The following is a 12,580-nucleotide window of genomic DNA, read 5'->3' on the forward strand; positions in this document are numbered from 1 at the left end:
TTCAGATGATCCCAGCAGGTAAACTATGCCCCATGCTGCAGAGGAAGTTGAAACCCTCCAAGGTCCCTGCCAGTCTGAACTGAGGGCAATTTTTTTTCCTAACCCCAAATCTGGCCATCAGTATGGCCCTGAGCATAACACACCAGCCATTCTTCTAAGAAAGAGGAAAGTGTCCTACCTGAAAGCACCGATCCATCCCATTCAGTGTCCCCTCTCAAGTTGTGGACAGTCTCTGATGTTTCAGAGGGAAGTGTGTATGTGTGGGAGTGGGGGACATAAGAACTATTCTGCTGACTCAGATTTGAGTCCCTGTGGAGGCAAGATTAGGTTTAATCTTTGCTGTGCTTTGTCTGAGCACCTTTCTGCTGGTGCTCTTCATCACAGTGCCCATTAAATGGAAGTGCATTTGAGGATGGGAGTTTGGCACTAGACCCATGGTCACTGGCATGTGGCACAATAGTCTCTGGGGCACATGGAGCATCAATTCACAAGGAGTCATCACTGGTCAGTCCTGCAACATGTAAAATTTATAACGCGTTCAGTCTTAGATGATTCACCCAGTGTGGCTAGTAATGAAGAGACACTGCTTAGAGGCATTGCCTCATTGAGTTTGTCATTTATTTGAAATCCTACTAAAATGGAGTAACAGGAACTCCCCGCCCCCCAGTTTCATTAGGGAGAACCTCTGCCCTGTGAGACATTTTGGTATTTAGCCTTTGTAGGATTTCTTATTCATTTGGTGGTGATTCTAACCTGGCCCTTGCAGTTGCCCTTTAAGGCAGAGACTGTCCTTAATGTTTCCATTATTTGGGGAATGTCAGTCACTTGGCTAGTTAATTCTCCCCTCTCCAAAAATACTCCAGAATAAACTAGGATATCAGCTTTATCAGCATTGTGACTGGCACTTAACTGGAGGTGTCCGTGTCCGCTATTGTTGTTGCTGGAGGGTAGTAATATTGTTGGCTTTCACTGACTGGGTGTGTTCACATTTCTCTGTTGGAAGGATTTACAACTCAGATCTATCTTTTGAGAGGTGTCAGAATATCATTCTGTATCACAAGATCCAGCTGGTCTTTAATCATGCAGCTGTATCGCACGTGGCTCAGCAAGATGAGACGCACGTGATCCCAAGCACCACAGGTTTGGCAGACACAGATTGTTTTCATCATTGAGCACCAGTTTTACCTGTACTCTGAGTACATGATCAGGTGACAGCAAACTTTTAGTGTATGACATTGTCAATGGGGAATGCAGATACAGTGATCTACTCATCTCAAAATAGCCTATATTGTAGTCATCAGAATAATGACATTAGGATTTCCCTGCCTCGTGCTGACCGGTATCACATCTTCTCCAAGACTGGACCTCCAAATCCAACAAGTCATGAGAAATTACAGATTATATCTGGGATGGAGAGCTCTAGCAGAGGGGATTCTTGGCCCAAAGTACTTGCTTATTGTTGGCTCAATGAGCATTTTATTATTGCTTTGAAGATAGGGAGTGTCCTGAATTCCTCAAAGTTGGAGTTAATTTGAATGGCTCTCCAGCTCACCAATATTGTTAGCATTCAGAGAAGTCTGGTGTTTGTGTTACCTCTGTGTGGCTGGGGAAGCCAACTTTGATGTGTTTGCCATCAGTGTTCTTCGCATTAAAAACTCTCTAACAGAATCAGAGGTTGTGAGGACTCCATGTTCCAGCAGTCCCAGGGTGGCCCAGATATATGATATGATATGATTCCAGCAGCCCCATGCTAATCCTGATAGGGATTTAGACTCAACCTGGCTTTTATCAAGATGAGTCTCTCAGCCGGGGTCTTGCATTCCATCCCAGTCAAACAGCCTGCTCCCAGGTGACAGGGTCCAAAACTTGAAACACCCTGGTGAGGTAGGGTGAAAAAACATTGATTCTAGCAATGGTTTGTGAATCTGCTTTGAGCCTCTGTTATCTAATGATCTTAGGGTTTGTTGCACGGGCAGTTATTTTCTGGGAAATATTGATTTTAAACCTCACAAAAGTCAAGCATTAGGTCTTCATAATTGGACCAACCTGGTGCCAAATACTTGCTAAGATAAGATGGTGCATTTAAACTCTCGTAAATACTTCCCTTAAGCATTGTCTACATGAGTAAATTTACTGGTATAACTATACCAGTATAATTCTAGCACTGTAGCTATGCTGATATAACATAACCCCCTTTGTGGACACACTTGTTTTGAATGTGGAGTGCTTTTATTTGGTTTAGCTTTGTCTCTTGGGAAGTAATTTAAGCTAAGTTTCGACTCTTGGTAAGACAGTTGACTACTGTTATCAAAAAATGTGTTCTTTGAGTAGTTGTCCCTATGGGTGCTCCCCTCCAGCTGTGTGCGCACACCCGTGCGCTTTTGATCACAGGTTTTTAGTAGCAGTGTTCAGGTGGTCTGTTCCTGTGCTGCGATCAAAGAGTGTATATGGGAGAATGGACATATGCGATCACTCTAGTTCCTTCCTAACTGTCTGTGGCTAGTGATGGAGTGTTGTGGTGTCTGTTAGCTTTGAGTTCATCTAGCTTGCTTGTCTTTATTTTTTATTCTATTTTATTGTATGTATTCCCTGCACACGTTGGGTGCTTTTGGGTGGTTTCCCCATTTTGTTTTTGCAGTTGGGACCTCCTTTCTCCCCCCGAGACCTTGGCCTCTCTTTGTCTGTCGCCTTTTTTAGGGGAGCATGCCCAAAACTCCAGACTTCAAACCCTGCCAGACCTTTAATAAGTCTTTTTCCCCTCAGTGACGAACATTCCAGCTGCCTCTAGTGTCTCGGAGAGTCTCGCATTCCATCTGAGTGCAAGGTCTGCACTGGCTTTAAGAGCAGATCTAGGAAGCTGAAAGAAGACAGGCTCAAGTTACTGCTCATGGAACATTCCTTGAGACCTGCTACTGCTTCAGGGCCCGAATACCTTCTTCTCACTCCCCACACCTAGTACATTGGCCTCAGACAATCTGGGTGCTCCAGCAACTTCTGTGGTTCCAGCTTCAATAAGCAGAGACCTGTGGATAGCTTCAGAGATCCTGACATCTTTTAAAAAAACAAACAAACAAAGCAAAACACACACCCCCCAAGGTCATCCAGTAGAGAGCCTAAGAAGAGGGAGAAGTTGCCCCAGAAGTTGGGAAGCAAGGAAACCTAGTGTCCGGGTACGTATACTATCGAGGCTCCTATCCCCTCCAGTGCTGACCTCTCCATACCAGCAAAAAAGATGTCCAGTATTTCACACACCCAGAAATCTCTCAGTAAGCAGCCCAGCTTGGCACTGATGCTGGTCTTCCAGACACAGAAACTCCTTGAGGAAGCCAGCTTCATCGCTGACCCTGGCCCCCACTTCTATGGCCTATGGGCATAAGGAAAATACAGATTGCCCGGCCTTACCATCCCTGGTATCTTCAGCTGCATTGCAGCCAGCCACTCAGTGCCCTTCTTTGCCAGTGCTGACTAGATTCCTTGTGCAAGAGAACTTGCAAGTGTCTGAAGAACCTGACTGCCCTCTACTGAGAGGTACCGAGAGGGATCTTCTGCTGGTACCGTCTCACCCTCTGATGACAACATAGCTACTGGGAACGACGCTTCTAGCAACTTGCCCCACGCTCGCACATGCTAGAAACTGTACGATCCCTTCTGGGACTTGGAGATCTCTGTCCAAGGTTCCACTGTCTTTCCACTTGACACCCTCTTCCCCCGCCCCTCCTGAGATGTCTATGTCTGGTTAAGACATCTCTCAGGATCAGAATTATGAAGGCACAATGATCAGGTTGGGTTCCAGGAGATGGTGGGAATGGCAGCCAAGGTGGTGAAGCTCCTTCCATCTTCTTCTGACACTCAAACAGTGTCACGGTAGCCAGCTTTCCCTCCCCACCCTTCGCCAAGGTTTTCTTTTTGAGGACCCTGAAAGAGAACTCTCATTAATTAATCTGTGAATAAATTAGGCGTAATTTCCAACCAAATTTTGATTCATTGATTTCTGGTTTCATGCTTCTTCATGAGGCATGACTTTAACAGTCCTTGAATTTTAATAGTAGGCCTTTTTGTTTAGACTAATTTAATCTTTGTCTTCATTTTTCACCTTTTCCCACCAACGTGTGTTCTAGGTTATTCTGACATTTTGTGGACTTTCACTTTTCACACTTGCTCACAATTAGAGTAAATTTGTAGGCCCAGTTATTGCAACAGCACCCATAGGAACAGTTGCTCAAAGGAGAAGGCTAAGTTAGTTACTTTTATGGCAATTAGAGTTCATAGAATCATAGAATATCAGGGTTGGAAGGGACCGCAGGAGGTCATCTAGTCCAACCCCCTGCTCAAAGCAGGACCAATCCCCAATTTTTGCCCCAGATCCCTAAATGGCCCCCTCAAGGATTGAACTCACAACCCTGGGTTTAGCAGGCCAATGCTCAAACCACTGAGCTATCTCTCCCCCCATTCTTTGAGATGTTTGTTCCTATGGGTGCTCCACTACCTGCCCTCCTTCCCCTCTACTTCAGAGTCTTTGCCTCTGGATTTTGTGGTTTGAGAAGAAACTGGAGTGGCATTGGTTCCTTCCTCCCCTATGTGCCCTCAGATCAGAGCATAAAAATGTATAGGGTGCAGGTGCAGACCAAAAATCTCTGTTTGAAAGTGCATGGGTGCAAGCGCATCTGGGGTGGAGCACTCGGAGGGACAAAATCTCTCTAAGAACTCCAGTTATTGTATAAGTAAGTAACCTCTCCTTTCATAGATGTCTAATTGCATCTCTCCATGGTATGAGCCGTTATGTGTGGTACTGGGAGACTCCTGCTAGTCATAGGGTCTGCTCATTGCTTGCACTATCCGGAGTAGAGAATCTTTTGGCCATGGTCAAGTCTGTGCTGCCCCAATCACGGAGATGACCGTGTGCTTTTATGTATGTTCTTCAAGCCACATCAGCTTGGCCTCAGTTTCTAGGATGAGTTCCTTATCAGACTATCAATACAATGGTGATTGCTTTTCATTTGAGAAGATTCATTTTCTTCCATCATCTGGTGGTTTTGTTTCTTTAAGGATGTCCTAGATTTCAGAAGCCTGACACTAATGCTCCCACAGGGCACACGTTTTATCTTAGCAATTGCCTTGCAATTGGTGTAGCTGTATGCACTTTTTACATAGACATGAGTAGGAGATCTCTTGAGCTACCTACTTGCCAAGGCTTTGTCTAGACTAGAATAAAAGGTGTGATGTTAAAGGGTGTTTGCTACAATGTGCTAACAATTTTGAAAAGTAGTATAGATAAGGCACGCTGCATACCAAGCTGCTAGAGTTAAAGCCTAAAAGAGAGCCTAAGCTTCAGCTTGACCAGTTTAGCATGTGTTAAAGTATTCACTGCCTTTCCTACACTAGACTTTTCAAAAGTGTTGATTCTAATATGTTAGAATATTAAGCAAACATACCTTCCAATCCTAGTCTAGGTGGGACGCAACAGAGGAAATCCTGTATGTGGTATCTTTAAAGAAGTAGATCTTACTCTTCTATTGCCAGCCTTGGCATTTCCTAACTTTTGAGTGCTTGACTTTTGACATCTTTTCCAGTTTGAAATTCACGTTGATATATTCATAGCTTTTAAGGCTGGAAGTGACTATTGTGACCAATCAACTGTAACCTCCCAGAACACAGGCCATAGAACTTCCATTAAGTAATTTTTGTTTGAACTAGAGCATATCTTTTAGAAAAAACCTCCAATCTTGACTTAAAAAATCAGTGATGGAGAATCCACCACAACCCTTGGTAAATTGTTCCAGTGGTTAATTACTCTCACTGTTAAATGTACACCTTATTTCCAGTCTGAATTTTTGTAGCTTCTACTTCCAGCCATTGGCTCGTGTTAGACCTTTCTCTGTTAGATCGAAGAGCCCATTATCAAATATTTGTTCACCATGTAGGTACATATAGATTGTAATTAAGTCACCTCTTAGTCTTCTCTTTGTTAAGCCAAATAGATTGAGCTCCTGGAGTCTATCACTGTAAGGCATGTTTTTCAATCCTTTAATCATTCTTATGGCTCTTCTCTGAACCCTCTCCAATTTATCAACATCCTTCTTAAATTGTGGACACCAGAATTGTACACGGTATTCCAGCAGCAGTTGCACCAGAGCAAATACAGAGGTAAAATAACCTCTCTACTTCTGCTTGAGATTCCCATTTATGCGTCCAAGGATTGCATTAGCCGTTTTGGCCACAGTGTTGGACTGGGAGCTCCTGTTCAGCTGATTACCTACCATGACCCCCAAATCTTTTTCAGAGTCACTGCTTCCCAGGATTGAGGCCCCCATTGTGTAAGTATGGTCTACATTCTTTGTTCCTTGGTGTATACATTGACATTTAGCTGTATTAAAACGCATATTGTTTGCTTGCGCCCAGTAGACCAAGTGATCCAGATTGCTCTGTATCAGTTACCTGTCCTCTTCATTATTTACCATTCACCCAATCTTTGTGTCATCTGCAAACTTTATCAGTGATGATTTTATATTTTCTTCCAGGTCATTGATAAAAATGTTAAACAGCTTAGGCCCAGGAACCGATCATAGCAGGACCCCACTAGAAACACACCCACTCAAGCCAGTTTCTTAATCTGTTTAATGTGTGCTTTGTTAGTTTTATGTTCTAGTTTTTTAATCAAAATGTCATTCAGTACCAAGTCAAATGCCTTTATAGAAGTCTAAGTATATACATAACACTATTACCTTTATCAACCAAATCTGTAATACCCTCACAAATATTGTTAGGATCTGTTTTCTATTAAACTTATGTTGATTGGCATTAATTATGTGTTACCCTTGTTTAATTCTTTATTTGAGTTCAGTATCAGCTGATCCATTATTATATTGAAGGGAGGGACTTTACAATGAGGGAAACTAACTTTCTTGTGTCTGTATGTGTGGTTTTTTCTTAGTAACTTTTTTCTTGACTACAGTAACAAAGAACAATGTCTTTATGCCATCAAGCTTCTGTGAACCGTCTGCAGGAAATTCTGACTCAGAACCAGGTGAGCTTCCTAATCTCTTTGCCTTTTTCAGCAAGTTGTTACGGTTTGCGCTTGTGATCTAGAGCGGGCTAATTAACATTTTAAAATTAAGCCCTTAGATGAAAGAATGTAAATTAGCTGCTAGAGCTCATCTCCCCTCATAAGCAGATTGTTCTTATCAGTCATTCATAGAGGGTTTGTTTTCTGGAGCTTGTAGATATAAACTGTTTGTTTTCAGTTCCCACTTTGCAATCCATCTGAACTTCAGGTGAAGTGGAATGTCATTGTTTTGTACAATGGAAGGTGGTATGATTCAGGTTTTGTATCTGTTACCTTACTAGCTTAATAGCTTGTTGTCATGTCAGCTGTATACGATTACAAATATAACGTAACCCACAAATCATGCAAACATTTCATTACTGAAAAGAGAATTTAATTTAGCCTTATGTGAATTTTTAAAATGTCTTTAGAAGATGGTTTTAATTTCACGCCTTTCTTTTCAGTGCATCAGACAGTTACCACAGCCCCAGTTCTTTCCTCTCTTTGGAACAAGGGACTTTGCCCACTTTTGCAATAACTTACAGCATGTGCTATCTTTAGCACTTCCCCAGCTGTGAGTGGAAGTGTGTACACATGCACCCAAACGGTCTTTGTGGTCCAGCACCATTCGAAATCACTCCCAATGAAGATTCTCAGACAAACACTACATTAAGATAGAGTTAAAATTGTGGTTACAGATTAGTAATTTTGACTAAAGGTTGTATTTTTTCCTAAACTAAGACCTATAAATTCAGAGTTAATGTTACACTTGTAGGAAAACATTTTAAGGTATAGCACATGTAAAATCTTAACTCTGTCCTTTAGTGACACCATTCAATAACCATAAAATTATGATAATTTTTTAAGTGGGCATGGTCCTACATTAGATATAACTTTTGTTGAATTAGATTTTGTCTTCCGCCTTCATGGTGTCACTACAGGACATGCTTCAAATTTAGCCTATGCAGAAGATTTCAGTGAGTTTTAACTATACAAGAAATTTGAAGAGATAGTGTTACTCTGTTACTTGAACCGTTTGAGATGAGACAAGGGCCTTAGGTGCTAAATTTCTTAAAGAACCCATTTTAAAATAATTAGTTTTGATTCATCCACTAACAAATTTACTTACAAATTCTTAGTAAACTTATTCTGTACTCACAGTAAGTATTGGAGAAGATCAGTGTATTCTTCATTCATAACAGAGAAGTTGAATCCCTGCTTTAAATACAAAACTGAATCTTAACGATGGAACCCTCACTAGCTCCTCCGTAATAAAGAGCAGAATGAAACTCCTTAACACTGGTACCCAACTCAAAAGCCTAGGGTGACTTTTACAACCTCCATAATACCCACTGCCCCGTTAGCCTTATTTCTATATTACTGTTTCTGTTGTACTTTCCTTCCCATTTGTCATTCACAGTTTGCAGAATGGTGAAGTGCAAAATCACAACAAATTGATCATCATAAACATCCATGCTGCCTTACCCCCAACCCCCGTTTTGCATTTCTTCCCCTCAGAACACATGCATTTGTATAATTCTCTATTTGAGGAGAACTAGATTCTTCTTTGAGTTAATCTATTACAAATTCTGCTTGTGGTGACCAGCAAAGGTTCTTGTCATCTCTGTTGTCAGGCACTGAGGGTCTGGAACTCAGGCCTGTGGAGTTGTCTGGTGGGAGATTTATGCACTGTGCTGCAGTCAGATGAAGCTGCAGCTGATGCCCCACCACCAGATGTTACACCCACTGACTAGCAGACGACTGCTGATTGGACACCACTGGGTATAAAGCTTCCTGTTCCTGTCCCACCACTTGTTCGAGCAACAACTCACAAGATCTGTTGCTGCCTAGAACCCAGAGGTCAACTCCCTGCCTCTTTGCTTGGCTCGTACTCCTGTTCCTGGCTCCTGCTATCTTGCCTTGCTCTTTGTTCCTTTTATCATGCCTAGTTCCACACTCTTGCTACCATGCCCTACTTCTAGTTACTGTTTCCTTGCCCTGACCACTGCTGCTGACTCCTCCTTTGACCCTAGGTGTGACTTCTGACTCCAATTCTGACTTAATTCTTGACATGGCTCTAAATTTGACCCTTGGTTTGGCTTTGGACTCGGACTCTGGCTTTGATCTTCGGCATGACTCCCAGTTGCAGCCCTGACTCCACCCCTTGTTCTCACCATTAGGTCAGACTGTTCTGTCAGAGACTCTGACAGCTTGCTCAGTCCTCTTGGTCTCCTCCAGGACTCACTGCTGAACCCTTGGACTAAGTATGGACACCTCCGAGGCACTTGCCCCACTGTTGCCCCAAGGGCCTGTGGGCCTGCAGGAGCAGATTGCACTTCTCTATAGGATGAAAACCAGAAACTGAGGGACCAAGCACTACAGCTACAGATGAGAAATCGCTCCTTGCAGGAGCAAGCTACAGCACTTGGAGCGGCTGTGCATACCCGCTTGTCTGCCCTTATGATGCCAGCTTGGTTGACCAGCCCCAGAGTCCCTCTGCTGGAAATATATAATGATGCCTATGATAAGTGTCATGGGTTCCTTACCTAGTGCAGACTTCTTTTTATGCTTCAGCCCGAGGAGTACGTCCCAATCAAGTAAATTGGGTCTAGTACTGAGCCTGCGTACTGGAATGGCTCTAGCATAGGTCTCTCCTCTTCTAGAACAGGATCACTCAATGTTGACCAATTGGGACTTATCTGTACAAGCGTTTGCTACTATTTTTCAATGACCCTCACAAAGCCTGCATGGCAGAGTCTGCTGTATGAAAGCTTTGGCAAACACTGGAGTCAGCCCCTTTTGTCGCCCAGTTCTGATGTTTGGCCATAGATATTGCCTGGAACAAGGCCTCACTCCTCCAGCATTGTCTTCGCGAAGAAACCGCAACTGGAACGTAAGAGGGTCCCACCTACCTTCTGCACTTACCTAAGGCTCAGTTCTCAAGCGCAAGCAGTCTCTGCCTCGTTTGAGCCCATTCACAGTAACACAGTACAGCCCCGCCTATTCCCTGGTGAGTGAGAGCATAGAAAACAGGAGACCCTCTGCTTGTATTGTGGAGGAGCAGGGCATGTGCTGAGGTCCCTTATATTCTATGATTCTATGTAGTATCTCCACTGTTAAGTGTTGTGGAATGTTACTGTTCTTGGAGCTCCAATATCAGCTGCTCTAGCAGATAGTGCAGCATGTTAATTCAGAAGACCTTGATGTTACTCATAAAGAACGACCACAGGCTCGGTTCAGTGGTGAAGGCACTCAGCGAGGTTTATTGTTGCCAAAGCATGCTATTAGCACCCTGACTGTGGTTACAGGTGCACTAACACATGCATGACCGCAACAATGGTACCCGCTCAGTAAATGCACCAGGATGCTTCCGTCTTGGCTGGACAAAGGTGTCCCTCCTATTACTTCCCCTTTTATACATTCCTCACATCCTTAGTTACTGCCCATATCCTTATACCTGTTCAAACAAAATGTCCCCATCTGTAATCCTGTCCTTATCTTACTTGGGGTCACTGTGTTCTTGTATCTTCTCCTAAGAATGGTTTATGATATTACTTGAGAGACCTAGGTGTTCCTGTAGCATCCTGTCAGGTCAGGAATGTGCTTACTTGCTGTTAGCTAATACCTGGTGCATTGCTATTTTGCCAAGGCCAGGCCTACTCTGGTTCACAGCCTTGGATCACACTGTTAGTTATACCTAGGGCTTTACCAAGTCCTACATCCACCTGCACTGTCAAAACTCCCGCTAACCTGATGACAGGAAAAGAATACCCCCACACCCAATCAGGGTCCCCAGCCTGTGTACCATGAGGGAGAAACCCTGAGACTATTAAACTAGGAATTCTTCATTTCCAGTTCTACATATTCCCCTGAACCTGTGGATCCTGCAGGTCAAGCAGGTCTTCCCCATGGTATGGGCCTTGATCAGTTCAGGAGTGGGTGAGAATTATATGGATTTTTCCATGGCCCAGGTTCTCAATCTTCCAGTACAACCCAAGGTTATCCTGGATCTTGTAGAAACAGTAGATGGGTCACCTTTGGGATCTGGCCCAGTTATACAGGAAAGTAGTTTGGTCTTCTGTGGTGACAAAGTGATAGGCACCAAGGACATGGTAGACTAACACCTACTGGTCATTCATCAGAGCACTTAAGACCTTCGGTACCTTTGTCTCCTTCTACAACAGTTACTTCTGCCCAGGCAACCTGCTCAGTACTAACTGTTTCGGTAGTGCAAGAGTTTCGATTCTCTCAGGACCTACCAGTAATAGAGACACCTGACTCTCCTTTTTTGGCACTGACCCGTTCTTGGTACCAAGGACTTCTCGATCCCTGGAAGTTCACCTAGTGCTGACGGAGTCTCCACCTATCTTTATGGGTGTCCCACCCATGCCAAGTGATGATGATGATAAGGAAGATGATGTGGACTTCTCATCAGTTTCCCAGATTTCCATCCAGGGCTCTCCCTTCCATTATCAGGGGACCTTCTTTCCTAAAACCGACAAGGGAGTCCGAACATCCCCGTGAGAGACATCTTCATGGTCCATCCTGCAGGTATGAACACTCCTGGGTGCCTTCACCCATGCTGTATGCAACACCTCATTGGCCATACTGGGACCCCTGGGCAGTTTATCACCGACAATTCTCCAGGACCACTAGTGTGTCTCACCAGGAGAAGGGCAGAGAATCCCCATTAGCCTCTTTCTTTAGGATGCCTGATCCACAGGACGAGACCTCTGAAGAGCAGGAAGTGATGATGGACAAGGAGGTCACTCCAACATCTAATATCTTTTCCTCATCCCCAGATGAAGTTGTTGTGCCTTCTCCACCATCCCTGGCTGATGATGTCAAACAATTCCAAGACTTCACTAAAAGGATATCGGACTCCTTACAAATTCCACCTGAAGAGGTTATGGAGTCACTGCATAAGCTGCTCAGAATTCTGCGTACGTCATCTTCCTACATTGCACTACGTATTAGTGAGGCTCTTCTAGACCTTGCAATAATAATTTGGCATACCCCTGCCACAATACAGCCTACCTGTAAGAGGGTGGACAACAAATATGCTCCCGCTAACGACTTGGAATTTTTGTTTTTGAATCTCTCCCCCATCTCCCTTGTGGTCAACACTATTAACAAATGTGGAAGACAGCACCATGCTGAATTGATGCCTTATGGCAAAGGCCAAAAGCAGCGTTACTTATAGGGCTGTAAGTCATATTCTTCACTGACTACTCTACAATTTAGGATTCCCAACTAAAAAGACCTCATGATGAAAAACAGCCATACTAACTATGTGAAGTTTAATTCCTTTACTGAATATCTTCCACCAGAGAAGGTGGAACAGTTTCAGGTGATCATTGCAGAAGGTCAGCTGATGGCCAGAACATCACTGCAGGACTCTCTGGATGCTGCTGATACAGCCGCTCGTGTCTCCATGGCAGTAGTCATGAGGTCAGACATAGTTCCCTTACCTCATCCAGCTCACTGTTTGTCAACTGATCACCTTATAGTCTGTCCCTCATCTTCTCTCTCAGGACG

At 43.7% G+C, this 12,580-nt stretch overlaps 1 protein-coding gene across 6 annotated transcripts in view; it reads left to right on the plus strand.

Moving 5' to 3' along the window:
* RANBP3 (RAN binding protein 3) overlaps nt 1-12,580 on the plus strand; it is a 183,288-nt gene that overhangs the window by 83,880 nt on the left and 86,828 nt on the right. For 3 of the 6 annotated variants that reach the window (XM_074939879.1, XM_074939881.1, XM_074939883.1), the window contains one exon: nt 6,932-7,024. In XM_074939879.1, coding sequence (XP_074795980.1) covers nt 6,932-7,024 — 93 coding nt within the window. The remainder of the gene's footprint in view (nt 1-6,931; nt 7,025-12,580) is intronic. The other 3 variants (XM_074939880.1, XM_074939882.1, XM_074939884.1) reach the window with 1 other exon arrangement.

Source organism: Natator depressus, chromosome 25 (genome assembly GCF_965152275.1).
Source record: "Natator depressus isolate rNatDep1 chromosome 25, rNatDep2.hap1, whole genome shotgun sequence".
NCBI classification, from domain to species: Eukaryota; Metazoa; Chordata; order Testudines; family Cheloniidae; genus Natator; species Natator depressus.